The sequence below is a fragment of the Meleagris gallopavo genome, chromosome 22 (genome assembly GCF_000146605.3).
Source record: "Meleagris gallopavo isolate NT-WF06-2002-E0010 breed Aviagen turkey brand Nicholas breeding stock chromosome 22, Turkey_5.1, whole genome shotgun sequence".
Lineage (NCBI taxonomy): Eukaryota > Metazoa > Chordata > Aves > Galliformes > Phasianidae > Meleagris > Meleagris gallopavo.
In genome coordinates, this window is record NC_015032.2 from 13,473,729 (window position 1) to 13,493,131 (window position 19,403).

Sequence of the window (19,403 nt, forward strand, 5' to 3'; positions counted from 1 at the left end):
ACAGATATCACAAAATGAATTTTGCCAGCAGAGAAGTTAAGGTCTGTGCTGTTCCCCATGTGTGTGTGCCAGTGCTGCTCTGTTCCCAATGGGCAGCACAACCTCCATCACAGCTCTCTGCAGTGGATTTGGTCCTTTTCTCTCTTTTCCAAAGACCCCAATTTGAGGCTGTTTGGGGCTGAACCCCCTGGGGTGAGAGCGGAGCAGAGAGCCCTTCTGTTATACAGTGTTTATTGAGCAAATTCAGTCTTATATATGATATACAGATTCCAAAAGAAAAAAAAAAAGGATTCCACATACGTATGAAATCAGTGCATTTAGCAGTAATACCATGGAGATAACAGCTCGATTAACAGCTCATTGGTCTTCGTTAAGTGAGGGGAACAGGGAGTGGGCCTGTGCTAATCATTCCACAAACAGAACAGAATTAAGTTGCATCACATATATAATAGACACACGTTCTAAGAATTAAAATATTAAGCCACATTTACTGGAAAAATCCACAGTATATAACACAAATAACTCTTATCGAGCTCGTTGAGGAGGAAGTGCTCATCTGCTTAAGAGCCACATTAAGTTGCATAGGTGCCTATCTGCAAAAATATCATTTTGAAACGAACCCATTGATTAAGCAATAAAGTGTCACCTTAAGAGCTGGATTAAGTGCCGAATGCATTCTCACTGCCCCTCTGAAGGCGCTGCCATCCCCCAGCCCTGGGCAGCGCTGCCATCCCACCCCATCCCACATCCTGGGCGCTGAGCTCCAGCTCTGCCCGCGGGTGTTCTCCCGTTCTGGATGTGATGGCTCTCCTCGCGTTTTGGGGGGCAGCTTCACCCCCGTGCCGGGAGGGAATGGCGAAGCGTCAGCGCTGCCCTTCTGCCCGCTTGGAGCTCTGCTCAGCTGCAGCTTCACATCAATTCCCATTTCAAATCACAGCCAATCTTTGCGTTGGCCACTGGAAAAACCTCCAGCAGCTGGTGGGGGTGTTTGGGGCCATCCCCAGGGCAGGGAGGTGTGGGTGAGGTGTGACTGTGGCTTGGTCAAGCAGACGAGCGGGCGCGGGGCGGTTCCTCCCCAACAGCGGTCGCGCGGAACACACAGGGGCCGGGAGTTCTGTACATGTAAACAGTACACTTTCACTGAGTCCAAAATTAGGAGCAAAAATACAAAGGTTCACATTGGTCTTAGGTAGATACAGGCGAAAAAACTGAGCTGGACAGCTCCGAAACAACCGAACGAAAGTTCCTAAAGCACCACTAAATTATATAAAAATCAGACCATGGACGGATTGTAGTTGGTATTCCGGTGAAGTACTATGCTACCTTGTAAAAAGTCTTACAAAAAATTACAAATCAAAAGTATATTAACCCTCTGAGTTCAAAGCAGCATTTGACGTGGACTGGTACTGATCCGACCGCGGGTCGGGAGGTCTGAGTGCCACCAACCCGGAGTGCTCCCATGGAGAGACCCCGCATGGGAACGGCCCCTCCGGGCAGCTGGGAGTGACCCAAAAGGGAGAGACGACAGAGATCTCTTTACTCGATCGGCGATGAGTTTGTGTTAAATAAACACAGCATGCGGCCCAGCGCCAGCACGGGGCAGTGGGACCTGCACAGAGCTTGTGCCAAAGGGACTAAAGCTGTGGCTCATGGGAAAAAAGAAATAACAAAAAAAAGAAAAACACCGTAAATCCCTGACAGAAATCTGTGGTCAATCCCGTTTGTTTCATCACTTGTCTCAGATGCGGCTGTCAGCGGGGCTGTGCGTCTGTACCGTGCAGCCCTGAGTTACGAGCATCCTTAGGGTGGGGTGGGCTGCTCAGTGTCCTTCCTATGCAACCATGGGGCCTCCGCTGCCTTCTGCAGCAGCTTAGAAAAGAGCTACGAAACTTCAATCCACGCTAAGACAAAGTCAAGGGCGGTCTGCACAAGACAGCTACAACTCTGCGTAAATAAAACCCAAAGGAATGGCTGTGGTGTGTTGGTGAGCCCCTGGGCACCCTCCTGCAGCACGGTGGGACGCTGCGGCTGCGTGCTCTGTGGCAGAGCAGGGACAGCAACGCGTGAGCACGTCGGAAAGAGAGAATCCTGGGACAGCGATTGTCTCTGCCTCTCCTTCTTTAACAATAAGACTTTCACAAATGGCTGTGGGTTACATATTTCGTAAAAGGTTTTGTTACTTCGTGGTATTCACACAAAAATAAATATTTACATAAATTCCAAGGATGGGAGGATGCGGACGGAGCGGGCTCGCGGTGCGCAGGGAGCGTGAGCCGGGGATGGGGATGGGTCCCACTCTGCCCCGGAGCCACCCCGATGGCACAGAGATGTGTGGGCTCCATCTGCACTGAGGGACCGAGTCCCCTTCCTCCGAACGTTACCGAAAGTGTCAGGGTTGGGGAGCAGAGCAGTCAATGCAAGGGTTCGTCCCTTCTGTGCTGGGCCAGGCAAGCCTGTCCTCACGTTGGTGGCTTTTCCTGCACTGAAACTAAGGGCTGGGGGTTGTTTTTCTTCCAGTGTTTGGGTGTTCGGTTGGTTCAGAAGGCTGCACTGTGTGCTGCCCGGCTCTGCCGGTGGGGAACCAGCCTTTGCCACAACCTGTGGTGCTGGGGGCTCCTGCAGCATGGGCACGGGCAGCAGCCTTCATCCTCAGGCTGAAAGTGGCCAAAAAAGGGCAAAATGAAACAGCCGGCTCCAAAGAGAGCGCCTATCTCTGCTTAATGCACACGAGATGTGGTTCTGTACTATCGGATGGGTCTGGTGTGACAATTCCTGCCCTGGAGGAGGGCCACGCCAGCACTGGGGAGGAGTGGCACCGCGGCACCGAGCGCGTCCCTGGTTTAGCAGCACTGGTTGTAGGTATTGCACTGAGCAAACGAAGTGCATCGTTGGGGAGGGGCGGAGCGGTGACCGGACTGCATCAATTCCACACTTTGGGAATTGTGGGCTTGTTCCAGGACTGGGGGCAGGGAAGAGGGGGGGAGGACGGGGTGGGGGCTGCTGCCGAATGCACTGCACACGTGATGTAACGGTGCTGTGCTGCTGCCCCAGGGCTGCTTCACTGAGCCGTTGGGCAGCAGTGGGCACTGCGCTGCTGCTCCGCGCTCCTGGGCACCATCCACATCCACTGCGCTGACAGTCACAGAGCCGGGGGGGGGTCCTGGAAAAAGCCCACAATGGAGTGTGAGGTAGAATGCGGATGGTGAACGCAAAACAGTGTTTCTCGGGTGTTTCCTTCCTTCTTATCTGCAATGACTTAGCAAGTGCGAGACATCCTTTTAGCATGAGGTCTGCTGGGCGTTCGAGTCTCTGCAGGACGTGGAGCCCCACTGCTGCTGCGGATGGGGCCGGGTGGTGGCAAACGCACGCCCTGCGGGATGGGGGCTGCCCAGAGAAACAGGCAGAGCTGCCTGGGAATTAGTAGTGTTGTGATATGGAATGTGTTATCTCACAGGAACAAATTCCTTCTGATCAGACAGACACAAAACTGGCAATCTGTACAAACTCAAAAGAATCCATTTTCAGAAAAATAAATTACTAAGGGGAGAAGAGGGTCCATTTCTCAATAAATATGTGATTCGGCTCACCTAAGACTTGGAAATTATCTGGGGACGGGATTCTAACATTTGAGTCCATCAAGGTCATCCTAAATACATCTGCAGCCCCAAACCTCCCCAGGCTCCCTTCTGCCCTCGAGGTCCCGCATCCTTCCAAGCCGCACGTTTGGCTTCTGGTACGGGTCAGGAACGTGGCCTCGTGCCTGAAGTCCCAGGTGCTCGGAGTGTAAAAGAAAACAGCTCTGTTGGGTTCCACCTTCTACAACTACGCGGAGCTGCCGCTTCACGGGAGGACGGTGGCGGTCCTGAGCGGGACACCGCTGGGAGCCAATTGCTAGCAGGTGTAAATTGTCTTCCTGACAGAGGAGCGCCGCTGCTACGAGGAGTCAGTTCTGCTGTAAAATGAGGTTTTCCAGTTCATCCGCAGAGCGGAGCAGAAACGCCGCGGACTCCCGGTAGCCGGCGATGAGCTGCCGCACGGCGCTGATCTCTGTGGGGCTGAGCTGGGCAGCCTGCATCCCCCTGCTGGTGCTGTTGGACTGGGCCGTGCTGGAGGCCCCCCCCTTCATGCTGAGGTCAGTCGGACCTGAGAGGGAAAGGAGAGCCCGTCGGTGAGACGCAGTTCTGCAAAACTTCGGGTCTGCACCATGGGTGGGAGCTGCCACTGTGCTCAGACCTACGCGGGGCTGGGTGAGTGCGTGGGAGAAGGAAGGAAAATTGGGAAGCAGAAGTTTAAAGATCCATTAGAAAGAAGCAAACAGGCTGATGTCTGCTGCAAGCAGGGCCTGTTTGCTCACACCAGGGTTCTCCCTGCTGCTGTTTGCTGTCTCATGTCATGGGAACTGCACTCGGTGCCCACGCCTGGGAAGAGAAGGGCGGTGGGGCCAGGGCTGGGCTCAGGGGGACCAGGAACTGCAGCCACAAGGATTAGGTCTCAGCAGCTGGAGGCCAGGGTGGGATCTTTATTCAGGGTTAAGAAGCATTAGGAAGGGATGATAAGAGTTAATCCCAGACAGGCATCTCTCAGGACTCCGGAAATCACATCCCTTCAAATCCGCGCTCCATCAGGGAGGGCAGGAGCAGAAAGCTGGGATGGGCAAAGGCAGCGGGCCGGGAAGGAGTGGCCACTGGGGCTCACAGTGAGCAGAGCCAAGGGGCTGCTTCGCCCCATTCTGTTCCCCTCCAGCAGCAGCCGGCACCGCACTGCCTCCCTGTGTGCTCCGCTCCAGCCCACACTGCTCCATGCTGCTCACTTGCTCGCGGCCTCACATGCCTCCTACAGCTCCCTCCTGCAGCATCCATCCTGTCTGCCTGAGCTGCAGCCAGAGCTGTGCCCACAGACTGCACTGTCCCCATCCCTGTCCCCAAGAACAGGCGATGAAGGCTGGGGAAGGGACGGCTCACACCAGCAATGAGATCAGGGTGGCGATAGGCACCGCTCTGTTAATCATTAATGAATGGCTGGTACAGATTCCCTTTTTTTCTAAGTGACACTCCTTTCCTCCACCATTGCCATCTAGACTGTCCTTTCAAGTTCAGTTCAACAATTAACTGCTTGCTAATGATGCAAGCTGGCTGGTGGGGCAGAGACCTCCGTTGGTGGCACAGGGGCATTTCAGAGAGGCTCTACAGGAGTGGGGCTCCCTTAGGCCCAGCCCCTGCCTCACCCTATTGCCAGGGCTGGGTACTGCCAGGGCTGCTCACCGTTACTGTGGTTCCCGGTCTGGAGCGGTGCAGGTGGCTGCAGGCTGCCTCCCAGGGACCCATAGCCACGGTAGCTGTAGTTGAGGCTTCCATTGATGTAGACGGGGTCTTGAGAGTAGGACGAAGCTGGCAGTGAATAGGAGGAGTGGGTGATGGCTGTGGAGTCTCTGGAGTGCTGCTTGTCCAGGGCGATCGGTTCGTCCTACACAAGAAGCACAGAGGTTGGCTGCAGACTCTGATGGCCTCCAGCAGCAAAAGACCATCTCCCCCCTGCTCACAGTGCTATCCCACACTCTACAGCCTCAGGCACGGTACCTGCGAGGTCTGGTAGATCTCCAGCCGCATCCTCTTGGCTGCTTTCCGCGTCTCGCTCTCGCAGGCAGCAGCCAGGATGTTCTCAGCCATGGCCGAGGTGAGGTGCGGCGGCGTGGGCCTCGTCTGCAGGGACAAAAAGGGAGAGCCGAGCTCAGGCCCCAGTGCTGTGGCATGGCATAGCACAACAGGGCACGGCACAGCCATGCTCACAGCACGGCACAGCCACTCACCATCTCCATGCCGTTCTTTTTCATGCGGCGGCAGGACTTGAGGTACGTGCGGATGCGTTTGCGAGCTCGCTCCTGGAACTCGGGGAACTGTCGGCTGCAGGACTCGATGATGGCCTGGATCTTCTCTTTGGGCTGCTTGGAGATGGGAACCATCCGATCCAGGTTCTCGTCCACGAAAAGGCGCACAAACATCTGCAGGGGAGACAAGAGGTGGGAACACCAAACCCACGAGGAGGGCAAACTCATCGCCCCGTGGCGCCGTCCTTACATTGAAGGCCTTTAGCCGCTCCGGGTCCATCCCTTCCGAGTCATTTATCTTATCGTTGTCCTCGTGGTCGTCATGGTCATCATCATCCTCGTCAGCCGTGGGGGCTCTGCCAACTGTCAGGTCCTCAGGGCAGCCACTGACCTCGGTCTTAACGGAGTCGTAGCTGCCAGAGCTGTATGGTGGGGACTGCAGGGGGGCAGGGTTTTAGCAGACAGCCTCAACCTTCCCCCAGTTGCAGCTCAAACCTTTCCGTTTGGCTCGCTGACACCATCCCCATTCCTGAAGTCCCATTCTCCCGCCACAGCCCAGGCAGAGGGACTCATGGCCATGCCAGCCCCAGCATCACGCACACCCCAGTGCCTTCTCTCCCCGTGTGCCGTGCCACCAGCCCCCTACCTCTGCTGTGGTCTTCACCGCGTACTTCACCCTGCTGCGCAGCCCGTCGGTGCTGCAGCTGTCCGACTGGTAGGAAGGGGTGACATGGGCAGGTGTGAGCTTGTCGCAAAGGTTGATGGGCTGGTCGTCGGTGGAGGCAGTGAAGTCCATGGGGGCTGCGGTGCCATTCCCATTCATTTCGGGGAAGGCGCTGTCGCCCTGTGTGCTGCTGGAGGTGGAGGGGTTCAGGGTGGAGGAGCCATTCCCGCTGCAGCTCTCTGACGAGGAGTCATCTGCAAAGAGGGATGTGTGGTCACCTCCAAAGTCACTCTTCACCGACCTCGTGGAAAGAAGCCCATGGCCCGGGTGCAAAGGCTGCAGGGTCCGGCTTGGGGCCATCACAGGCAGCAGCCCGAGGGCCAGGCACTGCTGTTGTGACCGTTGGGCCATGTTTCCAGAGCTCCACTGCCATGCTCTGAGCTGCCGGACACCGCTGTGCCCCGCACCCATCCACAGCGTGTCCGTCCATCCATCCATCCCTCTGTCCCTCCATCTCCTCTGCAGATGACGATCTCACTGCCCACACCTCTGCCTGGGGCCTGCGGCACCTTGGCTTGAATAAGAACTTTGGAATTTGGTCCTTTTAGGTTTCTGTTTACATTGCAGGGAGGAGAAAGGAGCATTTCCTCTCCCTGCCTGAATCCCTTGTCTCCAATGGCTTTAACGAGGGCAGCACCTGGCACAGACAGAGTCTGGCCAGAACTGAGGTGACAAAGTACTGCTCACAGAGGCTCGAGGCTCCACTCGCTGGAGTGGAGCAGTGGGGCTGGGGACCTGCCTGGGGGCTCTGGTGAGGGCCTGCAGAACCCTCAGCTGCTCCGGGAAGAGGACAGGGACTTGCACAGACACCTGACCTGTCCCTCACTGCAGCCCCACTGACCTTGTCCGCCCTATGTGGATGTTCTCCTTTCCTGCCTACTTCACGTGTCCCTGAGCTATCCATATGGCAGCAGTGCCAACCATACTGCCCATCACAGTGCAGAAGGACACTGGGTCCCTTCAGGGCACTTTTGTCCCCTCCTCCTCCACTCTCTCCCTGCCCTCCCAAATGCCCTTTTCCCACTACTGCTGCTCTGAAGGCAAAACTCTCCTTGCTGCCACAGCCTCCCTGCACTGCCCCAGTGCCCAAGCAGACACATCACCACACCCTGGCAGTGCAGTACACCATTCCCATTCCCAGCACACAGCAGTGCTTTCTCTTTCTCCTTTCCATTCACACACCCAGGTCTCTGACTGTCCCCAGGCTCCTGTTTGTACTGCTCTGCCTGACTGCAGCAGAGCCCATCCCCATCCCTATCTTCATCCCCTTCCTCATCCCCATCCCCATCCCCATCTCCATTTCCATTCCCATCCCCATCTCCATTTCCATCCCCATCCCCATTCCCATACCACCAACCGCCCCACGCACACCGAGGAGCCCAGCCCCAGCACTACATCTTCAGCCCCCGCTCAGCCCCTTCCCCTGCCCTCCCCCTCACTGCAGTAAATCCTTTATTTCATTAGGTGCCTCCGCGAGAGGGAAAGGGCGAAGCACGTGGGGAGCTGCTTCCTGTGCAAGTGTGTGCTGCGAACAAAGAAGCTGCAGCCACTGACAAGCAGATGGCGGTCCCTGGTCCCTGGTCCCCGGCCCCTGGTCTGTGATCCCCAGGCCCTGCTCCCTGGCCCCCCAGAGCTGGGGTCGGGCTGTAGGGCGGCACCAACACCGTGCCACCAGCTCCAGGCACACGGGCGCCAGGTCCAAAGGTGCACAGGCGCGGGGTGCGGGACGGTGCCCAGCTGCTGCCACCCTCCTCCTCCTCCTTCCTCCGCCGGCATCTGCAGAGAACTTTAATGAGGGCTGCGGCGAACTTTCCTGTGACCCCTGCGGAGGCTGCAGCAGCGCAGGACTTTGTATCCCTTAAAATAAACAGATTGAGGACGCTCTGGCATCCGAGCAGCCCGCAGGAGCCGTGCCTGTCCTGATCCACCCCAGCACAGGAATGGGCGCTCCCTGTTCCGAGGCGGCTCCATTCCCCACGAGCCCCAGAACTGGAACACCCCCACAGAGCCTGCAGAGCTCCCTTCCGTCCTCCCCCCTGCACTGACCCACTTACTGCTCTGGGTGCAGGCAGGAGCCCTGGCTGCCAGCTGAGGCCAGCACTGGCTCTGCACCTGAGCACTCTCCATGCCCCTGTCCCCATGCCGGTCTCTGCCCCACGCACAGTTGCCTGCAGGGGCTGGAGGCATGGAGGATGTCTGAGGGCCCTGCCCTGCAGCCAGCAGCCCAGCCCACCCCGCTCAGCTCCCCAGCCTCTGTTCCATGCATGCCCTGCGCTGGCATGTGGGCTTGCAGCCAAACCCGCCAGCAAGGCTGGGGCTGGGCTCTGGGTGCAGGCTCCATGCTGATTCGGGGCAGGTGGAGTGGTACTACACTCAGTGGGGGCTCAGCCTCGTCCCTCCCCCTGCTCTGCTCTCACAGGGAGTCTCTGGCCTCATCCAGCGATGCCTCTGGGAGGATTAGGGAGCATTATTCCTCTGCATGGAGGCATGAGCTGCGTGCCATGCCCCGCCGCCAGCCCAGGCACGGCCACAGCAACAGCTCATGGCCAATCAGTGCCGCCCTGCAGCTATCAGAGCGACCTCCTGGCAGTCCTCAGGGGGCAGACAGCCCCAGCACTGTGCCTGGCACACAGCGGGGCCCCCGCCACAAGAATCCCACTGTGCCAAAGCACTGAGAGGTGGCACCGGGGACAGGAGTTTGCAGAGCTCTGAGAATCCGCAGCCTGACCTGAGCATCCCTGCTCTGCCCTCGGCATCCTCGAATCACCCGGGCAACCCTACGTTGTCCAGGTATCCCCTACTGCGCCAAGCAATCCCACATTGCCCCACGCACCCCTTACTGCCCTGGGCACCCTGCTCACCCCTGCAGCCTTCCCACGGCCCCCAGCTCTGCCGCAGCTCCTACAGTTCCTATGTACCAACTGCAAGAACACTGTAGTTTAAAACAAGGCTGAATGTAAGTAAACCCTCTGCTCCTGATCATTTCCTTATTTCTACACTTGTACGGGTTACGCTTTCCCAGAAGATCTGCATATAGAGTGGTGGATTAATCTGCCTTGTGGGCAGAGGAACGGCCGCAAATCCAGATTGCTGAGGACCCTGGATCAGAGCAGGAATGGCTTCAGCCAGCTTAAGAACGGGGATGCCCTCAGAGGCAGCACGGGGGCAGCTCCATGGGATCGGGACCGACTTGGGTTCCTTCTCAGCTGCCACAGCCTGGCCCCAACCCGTCCCCACACCCTGCAACAGGGACGTATGGCCACAACACCGCGGCCATGGCACCCCGAGCCACATCATGCAGAACTCCTGACATCTGGGAGGTCTTCTGCAAACCCCCAGCAAGCGCCCAAAGCACACAAATAAATAGCAGGGCACCGCGAGCAGCGGTAGAGCAGAGCCAGGCTGCGCAGCCATGAATATATTCATTATCAACCAGCACGAGCCTCGTGAGCTCCCTGCTCACGGCTGGAGTTTGGCTGAGCGAGGAGCCCCTCTAATGAGGATAATTGGAAGCCCCCCTGCTTCACCCCCACGCCCTAATTGAAGCAGATGGATCTGTAAAAACAATGTCACTTGGAGATGTTTTGATCTTTCGGTTGGGAAGCAAAATATTTCGTTCCCCTCCTGGACTCAGCAGAGCTGGGCTGAAGGCCGAGGGCAGCCCAGGAGTGGGGTGTGTGGCACGGGGCAGCACCACGAGAGCAGGGGATGGGGACACAGCCTGGAGTCTATTGTGGCCTCCGTCCCTCCCCGGCTGCGCCAATCCCGGGGAAGCGAGAAGCAAAATGGCTTCTTGGGTAGCGGTGATGGGGGAGGAGGGATCAGTCACTTATTAAATGAATTAATCAGGGCTCAGCGTTTTCATTTTGAAGAGGCTGCTGGATTATCCTTGATTTCTGTGACACTGGATTTGCAGAGATCAGGAGGGGAAGGGGAGATTTCCAACACCTGCTCCCCGGGAGATTTTATGGCAGGGAAGTGGTCGGGTTTAACATCTATGTCAGCGAGGGCCACCACGCCGCTGTCCAAAGGCAGAATTAAAGATGAATGGGGCAAATTGTTCCTCCTCCTGTCACATCTCCAGAGCCAGGACAAAACCTCTTTTGACTCGGAAAACAATGAGCTTATGTAAGAGCCAGCAGCCCACGGAAACCTCGCCGCAGCCCCGCGCTGCCACGGCCGGGCAGGGGCCGCCGAGCCCTGGGCCAGGATGGGGATGGGTACGGAGATAGGGATGGACATGGGGACAGGGGCTTGGCCAGGGCTCACTGCCCACAGTCAGACCAGAGTACCAGGCCCAAGCCGAGCCCATACTGTATCCCAGCTGCGCCCGCAGTGCCCACATGGCCATGCCCATGGCCGGTCTCGAGTGCCCAGCGCTCTGTTGTGGGCTGCAGCTCCGCATCCAGCCTGCAAGCGAGTGTCAGAAGTGTTCAAAGCATCCCGCAGACATCTGAGTGTAACAACAGCCAGGAAGATGAAAAGTGCCATAAATTATTCACTCACAAAAGAGACGAGAAGGGGGAAGGAGGGGAGGAGGAGAGCCTGCGAGGAATGGACACTTAATACAAATTAGAGAGACCAGGTGGGGATGGCTTCTGGTGGAGGCACAAGCGGGCGGCACGCAGGGCCCCGGGGTTGGGGTGCAGAGGGACGCCCGCTCCCTGCAGGTCCCACCCGGCCCATTTCCTCCATGACACACAAAAAAAAGGAAAAAAGGAACACTGACGGGGGATGAGGAGCAGCGGGCCTGGCCCGCCTCCACTGAAGGCGCTGTATTTCCTGTCTTCCTTCGTTAACCCAAACCTCCTTACATCCCAGACGAAGCCTCCATCCTCCTCCCACCCTCCCGGGTCCCAGCCTCCGGCCGCAGTCCCCGGCAAGCCGACACCTGGCACAGCCGGGCACAATGCTCTGCAGGGACAAGGCAGTGCTGTGCGCCCAGCCCCCCGGCCTGGCGGTACCCCCTGGTGCCATCTCCTGCCATCAGAGTGAGCGGCGGCCCCCGGCACGCGGCCGCACAGCACGGGGCATGGACATGGGCGTCTTCCCTGGCACAGCTGCAGGCGTTTGGCTTGGCCTCGTCGGGCTGCAGCACCAAGGTGTTGGGGTGGTGGGAATTGATCGGGAGCCCTTCTCGCAGCCAAGAGAGCCAACAGAAGCCGTGCGACGGCTTGGTGCTGGGAGCCCCACAGTTCCTGAGATGACCTGAAAGTACGCCATGCGCACATCCCTGTGGCTCCTCCTGGCCCTCAGGAGAAGTCCTGGACAAGGGACAGCCTGCCAAGCGTGCCTTCGCCATTAAGTAGGTTAAGAAAGTCCTTTCTCCAAGGTCTGGATTAGTGGCTGCAGCTCCAGGCAGACCGGGATCAGCGGGGACACAGCATGGAGGACAGGCGCAGGAATCTTGCTGGGAGTGACCCGACCCTGAGCCATGGGAAGGCAGCCCCGAGCCCGGCTGCTGTGGCTCCATGTGAAGCCATCTTGGGATTGGGATTGGCAGTGCCCAGTGGAACACTGGGGATGGGGATGGGGTCAGTTTGATGCCACAGATTTTGGGGTGTTTTGCTCTGAATGTGTGCTGGGTCCCATAGACACATCCCCCCAGGATGTCCTCCTGCACAATAGCTCAGCTTCAGCAGCAGAAAAGTTTGTGTTGATCTTGCTGCTGCTCTGGGTATCCACTGGCTTCCTGCGGGGCACAAACGCTGTGAGTAACATCCTATAGGGAAGGGATGTTGCAGGGAGCTTCACATTTTCCGTGCTGGGGCCCGCAGGATGAGTAACAAAGGAAAATGGAAGAAGCAAGTGTGTGCCTGTGTCAGCGTTGCTGCTTGGGGATGGATTCTTTGTCCCTGCATCCTTCCATGTGTCCCTGCATCCGTGCATCCTGCTGTGCATCCTTGCATCCTGCTGTGTCCCAGTGTCCCTTCGTGCATCTGTGTGCCCTTGTGTCCTGCAAAGCATCTCTGTCTGCATCCTGCAATACACCTATGCATCTTGCAATGTGTCTCCACTCCCCTGCAGCCTGCAGTGACACCAAGCCAACACGAGCCCCATCTCTGCTGCAGATGTCCTCCTAGCAGTGCCTCCTGCTGTCCCTCACCTCCTGCAGCCAACAGTTCTCATTTGCTTCCTGTGCTGTTTCACGTTCCAGAGGCTGACGCTGTTTGTAGCATGGTTACATGGGGCCAAGGTTTCTGGGCACAGAGAAAAAATGAGGTGCTGGCTTCCATCTGAGCTGCTTTTCAGCTCGCTGAAGATGCAGCAGATACCTGTGCTTCAAAGCACAGGACAACGGCTTCCTGCTCTCCCACCTTTCTGTTCCATGCTGCTGTGCTCATGTGTCATATGAGAACACTCACCCCTTGCAGCCCCCTGGAAGACATGCAGTTGTGCTTCAGCACTTCAAACAGGACTTCTTTTAACCACGCGTGTCAGATGATACCGCTGTCCAAACAGGCACCTCTTCATTACAAGTCTGCCTCTCAGGAAGCCTGTCGCAGAAAATACGCTCCAGGCATCCTTCCCATTAAACAACAGCGGATGGGAGCAGCTCAGAGAAGGATTTGCAGAGGATGGAGACCAAAACACTGAGTGGAGCCCTCGTGCTGCCCTGCTTGTGCCCTCTGTGGTGCAGTCCACAAGTCTCAGTTCCTGCCATTTGTCTTTTTAGGAGTCTTCCCTGGGATAGCCTCTGTGAGTTGGCACAAACAAGGCAAAACACGTTTGCTGAAGCCCCACAGCAGGGTGGGTTAAATGCAGAGACCACCAGAGGCCCCTCACCCCTGCACTGCCCTGAGCTCACAGCTCCAGTGCTGGGTACACAGCAGTGACAGGGTTGGGCTCCTTGTCCCACAGCCCCTGAAACAGAGCAGTCTGATGGAAATCCCAGTGCTGGGCTTCTCCTGGGGGAGTTCTGTTACTAACACCCAACTCAGCTTGCTCTCTCTTTGATTCCTCCCGTTTTGCTCTGTCAGTTGCAACTTCACTTGCACTCCTCACCAAAAGGAAGGAGCTGTTTGTACTTTGTTACTCACTGCTGAACCTTACAAAAGAAACTGAAAGAGCCAAGAAGGGCCCCAAAGAGGACACCTGCCTCCAAACAAAAATCACAGGGCACAAAAAATTGGACGCATTTCCTAAGAGGGCAGAGAGAGGGAGAGAGGACTTAGCTTGAGTGAGAACATCTTGATTTGCTTAAATACGTGAGTCCCTTATTAAATTACTGTCTTGTAGAATAATAGTGTTGAGTAAAAGGATCCAATCCATGCCATTCTAAATTGTAAACAAGACTTGGGAATTCATCAGCGAGGGATAAGCCACAAGCCTGAAATGTCCTGGCAGGAGAACAGCAAAGTTTGGGGATACAGAGACCTGGCAATGCCACAGTTGGCTCCACGCTCATGAATGGAGCATCCCTGTCCCACGGCTGCACAAAGCCACCCCTGGGAGATGTTGGGTTGCAGAAGCCCCTCCTTCCTAGGGGTCTCCTGGCCCCTTCTCAGCACTGCTCCTCACTCCCTACCCGCTCTCTCAGCAGCATCTGGGCTGCGGATGAGCACAAGCCAAGAAGCAGCCCAAGCACTGAACCCTTGCAAGCATCACAAAGATGAACTCCGACCTGAGCCCGTACTTCTGCCACTTATTTACTCGAGCAATTTTTTAAACTAGCTTCACAGAAGAAACAGCACGTCACCTTACCAAAGGCCCCCTCCCTCACAGCCCACATTTGGGTTTCCAGCCACCTGCCCGAAGCAATGAGACACCTCATGTCCATTCCATGATCCCAGTGCATTTTTCTCACGTGCTGCCTCAGGTGCAGCTTTCTGAGCACAGATCCTCTTGCAAGAGGCTGCTCTCCTTCCCGTGGCAAGGAGCCATGGGGCTCTCTGGGCTGCTCCAGGGGACCTCAATCCAGTGCCCTCTCAGGACCTGGGGGGCTGTGACCGTGTCCCCCATGAGGACCCTCAGCCCAGAGCTGGGCAGGGCCTGGCCACCAGCAGCCTGCAGGCTGACCGGGAAGGCTTCAAAGCCCGTGCTGATATGAAATCCATCCTACAGGTGGGACACCCGATCAGAAGGGACTGGTTAATGTTTAATGAGCCACAAAAACACCCCGAGCACAAGGCGCCGCGCTCTTCCCGTGGCTGCAGGCACTCACCATCCTCCTGGCCATGAAGGTTCTGCGGGCTGCGCATGCTCTCGTCCTGGCTGGGGCTCAGGCTGGAGTTCAGGTGCTGGTCAGCTGAGATCCATGTGGAGTCATTCATATCAAAGTCCTCGCTGCTCACCGACGTCTCATCCTGAAGGCAAGCAGGAAATGGTTAAGGCACAGAGCTCTCTTCCTCCCTCCATCCCCTTGCTCTGGCATCTCCCCACCGCAGCCTTCCCCAGGACACGCAGCTCCTGCAGCCCAGGAGCCCGCGAGCAGCCCGGGTTAGGTGGTTCCCAGGAGAACGCCCCAGCGCCGCTTCCTGCCTGAAGACGTGCCTGAGCAATGGCACTGTCTCTAATTGAGGACAATTAGAAAGAGCTCGCATCCTGTAGGAGCGGATGGCTGAGCCCTGGAGTTTACCCTTTAATCTCCATCCACACTAGCGTGTTTCTGGCAAGTGAGCGGCACGTGGGAGTGGAGATAGGGCGCAGCTCCGCTCAAATGGCCCTACAAGCGGTTCAGACCCTTCTAAGACCAAACTACCTGCATCAAGGGAACACCGATGGAGCTGCGCTGGTGGGGAGCAAATGGGGATGATGAGATCGGATCCCACAGACTCCAACTGCCCAGTGCTACAGGAAGGCCCCATGGAAGGGGTTGGGGTCAGCTCTGCGGTCTAGGGCTGCCCACGCCGCGCTGCCATAGGGGCTGCCAGTGTGGCAGCTGCACTCATCCTATGCCGGAGGGGCACCGAGCGGGGCAATGGAGCCCAGGCAGCCCCAGGGCCCCGCAGCATAGATTGCATTCCTCTCTCCCACTCCTGCAGCTGGAAGGACATTTTCTTTCTGCCTCTCTCTCCCTTCCCACTAACCTTTAGAGCACTTTGAGACACAGCCCTTGGATCGCTTCCAGAGCCGGAAAGGTCAGCCGCAGGATTTCAAAACCGCCACCGGCGAGGCCGGGATCCTGAATGAGAGGAGGGGCCCGGTGCTCCCCTCACCCTCCCAGCGCCCGCTCTGCAGGAAGCAGATGCTGCCCCAAATTAACACGGTCCCGTCGGCGGTCCCTTTATCTGCCTTCCTCTCCCTGGCCGCTCCCCCAGAATAACGGATAGAGGCGGCATCCAGAACTGCAGGGCGGCGGGGGACACCAAAAAATACCCTCCAAAAGGGCCTTCAGATGTGCTTCCCTTTGATTGAAGCATTTCTCAGCCTTGTAAATGCTCAGCTCCTTTTCTTTCCTTCCCCTCGTCCTGAGATTACACACACTGCCCGCTCCTCTTCCGTGTGAGGAGCAATTGGCAAGAGCCCCTCCAACGTACGGCTGTACCTCGTAAAAGCTGCCCTGTCTGGCTGCCTCTGGCTGACAGCTTTTATAGTGAACAAACAAACATCTTTCAGGACAGGTTGGGGCTTTTCCTCCTCTCCCTGTCCCCACAGACACATCTGCAGGCCCAGGGCACAGGCGCTCCCCACCTCCCAGGATCTTCCTGGAATTTATGGCTCAGGCACCCATGGCCGAGCTCAAACAGGGCAGGGGCACTGGGGAACCGGGAGCAGTGAGGGGCACTGGGGACACAGCGCTGCCCGCACACCCAGCTGCTATGCCAGCCAAGTGCAGCACTGCCTCCCCACAAATCCCATTGTGAAGGTACAGGAGAGGACAGCACAGGTCTCCCCACCCCACACTATATATAGTCTCCATTGCACACAGTCACAGGGAGCCAGCCATCCTAATATCTGGCCTCCTTCACGAGGCTTACCCAAGATTACTGTCAGAGCTTAAGAGACAAACGCAAATGCCAAGGTCCTGGCTGCCCACAGCCTTCACCTGGCAGGTGGGAGCCCCAGCAGCTTTCCAAAGGGTTTGGCTCAGGCACAACTCCTGCAGAAGGCACAGCCTCAGCACCCAGACCCTGACCCAGAGGCACTCGTGCAGGCTGGAAAATCAGAGGCACGAAAGATGCCTCGCACGCACATGCTGCGGAAAGGGCTTTACAAAAGTGTACCATTCTCTTGAGGTGCAACAACGTTGGCCTATTATTAGAAATACTCAAGCCAGAAACCGTAAATGTGACTCAGGTCAAACACAGATGTTGCATGTTCCCAAGTCCACGCTCCAGCCCCCAGCAGGAAACAGGCTGCCAGCGTGGGGCCGGGCCACGCCATCCCTGTGTCCCCAGTGTCATATTTTGCTGTCCAGCCAAGGCCACCCTCATCCAAAGTGCCAACAGGACAAACCTCTCCAACAGTGCGTGGGTCTGGAGACAGAGCCCACCCTGGGCAAGCACGCTGCAGGGGATAGCAAAACACAGCCAACACTGCAGGGGATGCAGTGGGGGACTCAGCCACCAGAGCAGTCTGTTTGGCACCAAGCCGTGGGAGCTCCTTGTCCCTCCGTGCCCCTTCCCTGACAACCAAGAGAAGCACTGCTTGCGTCCTGGCACTCCACTGAGCCCCAGCAGCTCCGCTGACCTGTGCCCACCTCGGCCACCAGCATGCTGCCTCCCTGGGACAAGGGGGGGGACATGTGGCAGAGCTCTGGGACACCTGGCACTGCCTCCTCTACCAGCAGGACCCTGGGCACGCACAGTCCCGGCCCCGGAGCTACCAATGCAGCAGTGGGACTGACTACTTGGTCAGAAATGCAGCCCCCAATTGTCCCTGCATGCCACCAACGGGGCTCAACACCGATCCTCTGCAACCAGGAGAACAAGGAAGAATTTCTGAACAACAGCCACGACTCAGAGCAATACGGTAAATCTAATCTACCCTTCCACCCTCTTTTGGCTTGCAAGTCAGGCAGCTCATTCTTTTTCCTCTCTGGGTTCTCAGGAGAATTCTCTCTGCTAATTTCTTCTTTCCTGTAAACAAACTTCAAATGAAACTTTCATTAGAAAACAGAGCACAATCCATTACCAGCGCCTGTCTCAGGACCGGCCCCAGCCCCACGCCACGCGTGGCACAGAGGGAGGTGGCAGCGCCCACCCTGTGCCTCCAGCCCGGGGCCCTGCAGCCGCTGCCTGCTTCCTTCCTGCCGTCCCCAGCTCTGCACAGGGATCTCCCCAGCCTGCAGCCAGGTCCCATCGCTTTGTTTCCAGCGACGAAGGCACCGAGCGATCAAGGGTCAGGCAGCGTGCGTGCAGCTCCTCTGCTAAAGGGAAGTCAGATCCTGCGGGTGCGCTCACAAACCACACCCAAAAGCCAGGGCTGCAGGCACCGCCGGGTTTGGAAAAACAACGTCCTCGCTCCTCTTCTTATCTACAGTCCAATATTCACAGCTGCTTTACAGACGCTCACAGCCAATGTTTTTGTACTGGCAAAGGCAGGCGCTCACATGTGCAGAGTGAATGCTTGGTGTTTTGTCCCACCAAGCACCACGCATCTTCAAGAGCCGTCTGCACACACCTCTGCCCAACCCCTCAGCTCCCCTCCGAACTTGGAAGCACTTCTCCCAGCCACAGAGCTCTCTGCCCATCCCGCACACAGCGGCTCCAGCAATGGGACCGTGGGCTGTGGGGTTCACCTGCAGCAGGGCAGCTCCTGCAGCACTGCTGGTCAAGCACGGGGCAGGGGAGCTGCTCCCGTGACCACACCTCAGCAATGCGTGCAGGGCTATCGGTAACCTGCTTACTTTACAGCTTGGCTCAATTTCTCAGGGACTGCCTTGCAAACATCTCTCCCATCACTGACACTCTGTGCTTCACGCTAAGTATTCCAGGCTCCAGTTGTCAGCATAGTTTATTTTCTCTTCTCTTTTTGAAGTCTTTTATTTGAAAACACGCCCTGTCACACCATAGCCGGACTTTCCTGGTGCAGCAGAACAGGAGCTGAGCAGTGTGTATCCCTCAGCAGCAGCAAAGCTTTGGGAGCAACAAAGGTGATGCACAGCCCGGGGATCCCAGGCACAGCAGCTCATGCTGGAAGGAGCCATTGGCAAACAGTCACTGGGAAGGACCCATTGAGAAGGAGCTACTGGGAAGGAGTCATTGGGACAGAGCCATTAGAGAGGGGCCAGTAGGAAAGTGGCCTCGTCTCCATCTCAGCCACTGTTTAAACCCAGCCCTCCGAGCATGCCAAGAAGGTACTGAACCAGATTTGACCCTAACTTAACCAGTTCAGCACAGAGAAAGGCTTACTGATGGAAGATAAACGCTCCTGGTCAAGGATTGGTACCACAGCCATGATGAGCATGGTGCTTGCTGCTCTGAGAATCGCTCGGTGTGAGGGAACACGGCTGAGGGGCAGCGATCTGCGACCACCAATGTATGCACCAACCAAACATCCCGGGCGCTCTTTGTCAAGTACGTACATCCTCACTGACTGACATTTCTGCTGATTTGAACGAGCACTTTGCTACTTCCCAAAACACTGCCTGGAAGAGTTAATCTGCAACGTGAACAACAAATGGAAGAGGAAGGGAGGACCATCACCTCTGCACACACACACACACACACATCTGAGATCCCTTCCTCCGGGAGCATCACCCACCGAACGCACGGGCAGGGCGGGGGTCGCGGGCTGTCCCGGCTCCTGCTGTTCAGCGGGGAGGTGCTGAACGCGGGGCCGGGAGCGGGAGGGAGAAGAGAGCAGAGCGTCCGCGGGGCTCTGCCCCCGCCCTGCCCCTGCCCTTACCTCGCCCTGTCCCTGCCCGCTCCCTGCCCCGCACGCCGCCGCACCGAGCCGCACCGCGCTCTC

The 19,403-nt window shown here is 57.2% G+C and overlaps 1 protein-coding gene across 2 annotated transcripts; it reads right to left on the minus strand.

The window, feature by feature from the left end:
* Window positions 1-272: 272 nt before the first annotated feature.
* Window positions 273-19,167, minus strand: LOC100544361 (nucleolar protein 4-like). Of its 2 annotated transcripts, none has more exons than XM_010722614.3 (8): window positions 17,625-19,167; window positions 14,713-14,854; window positions 6,471-6,742; window positions 6,075-6,260; window positions 5,807-5,998; window positions 5,577-5,699; window positions 5,262-5,463; window positions 273-4,143 (listed from the first exon to the last, which is right to left on the minus strand). In XM_010722614.3, exons 1-8 carry the CDS (start codon window positions 17,790-17,792, stop codon window positions 3,944-3,946), a joined length of 1,485 nt encoding a protein of 494 aa, XP_010720916.1. In that variant the 5' UTR covers window positions 17,793-19,167; the 3' UTR covers window positions 273-3,943. The 2 variants fall into 2 exon arrangements, with proteins under 2 accessions (XP_010720916.1, XP_019477878.1); XM_019622333.2 differs by lacking the exon at window positions 17,625-19,167 and adding an exon at window positions 15,578-17,594.
* Between the last annotated feature and the right edge of the window lie 236 nt (window positions 19,168-19,403).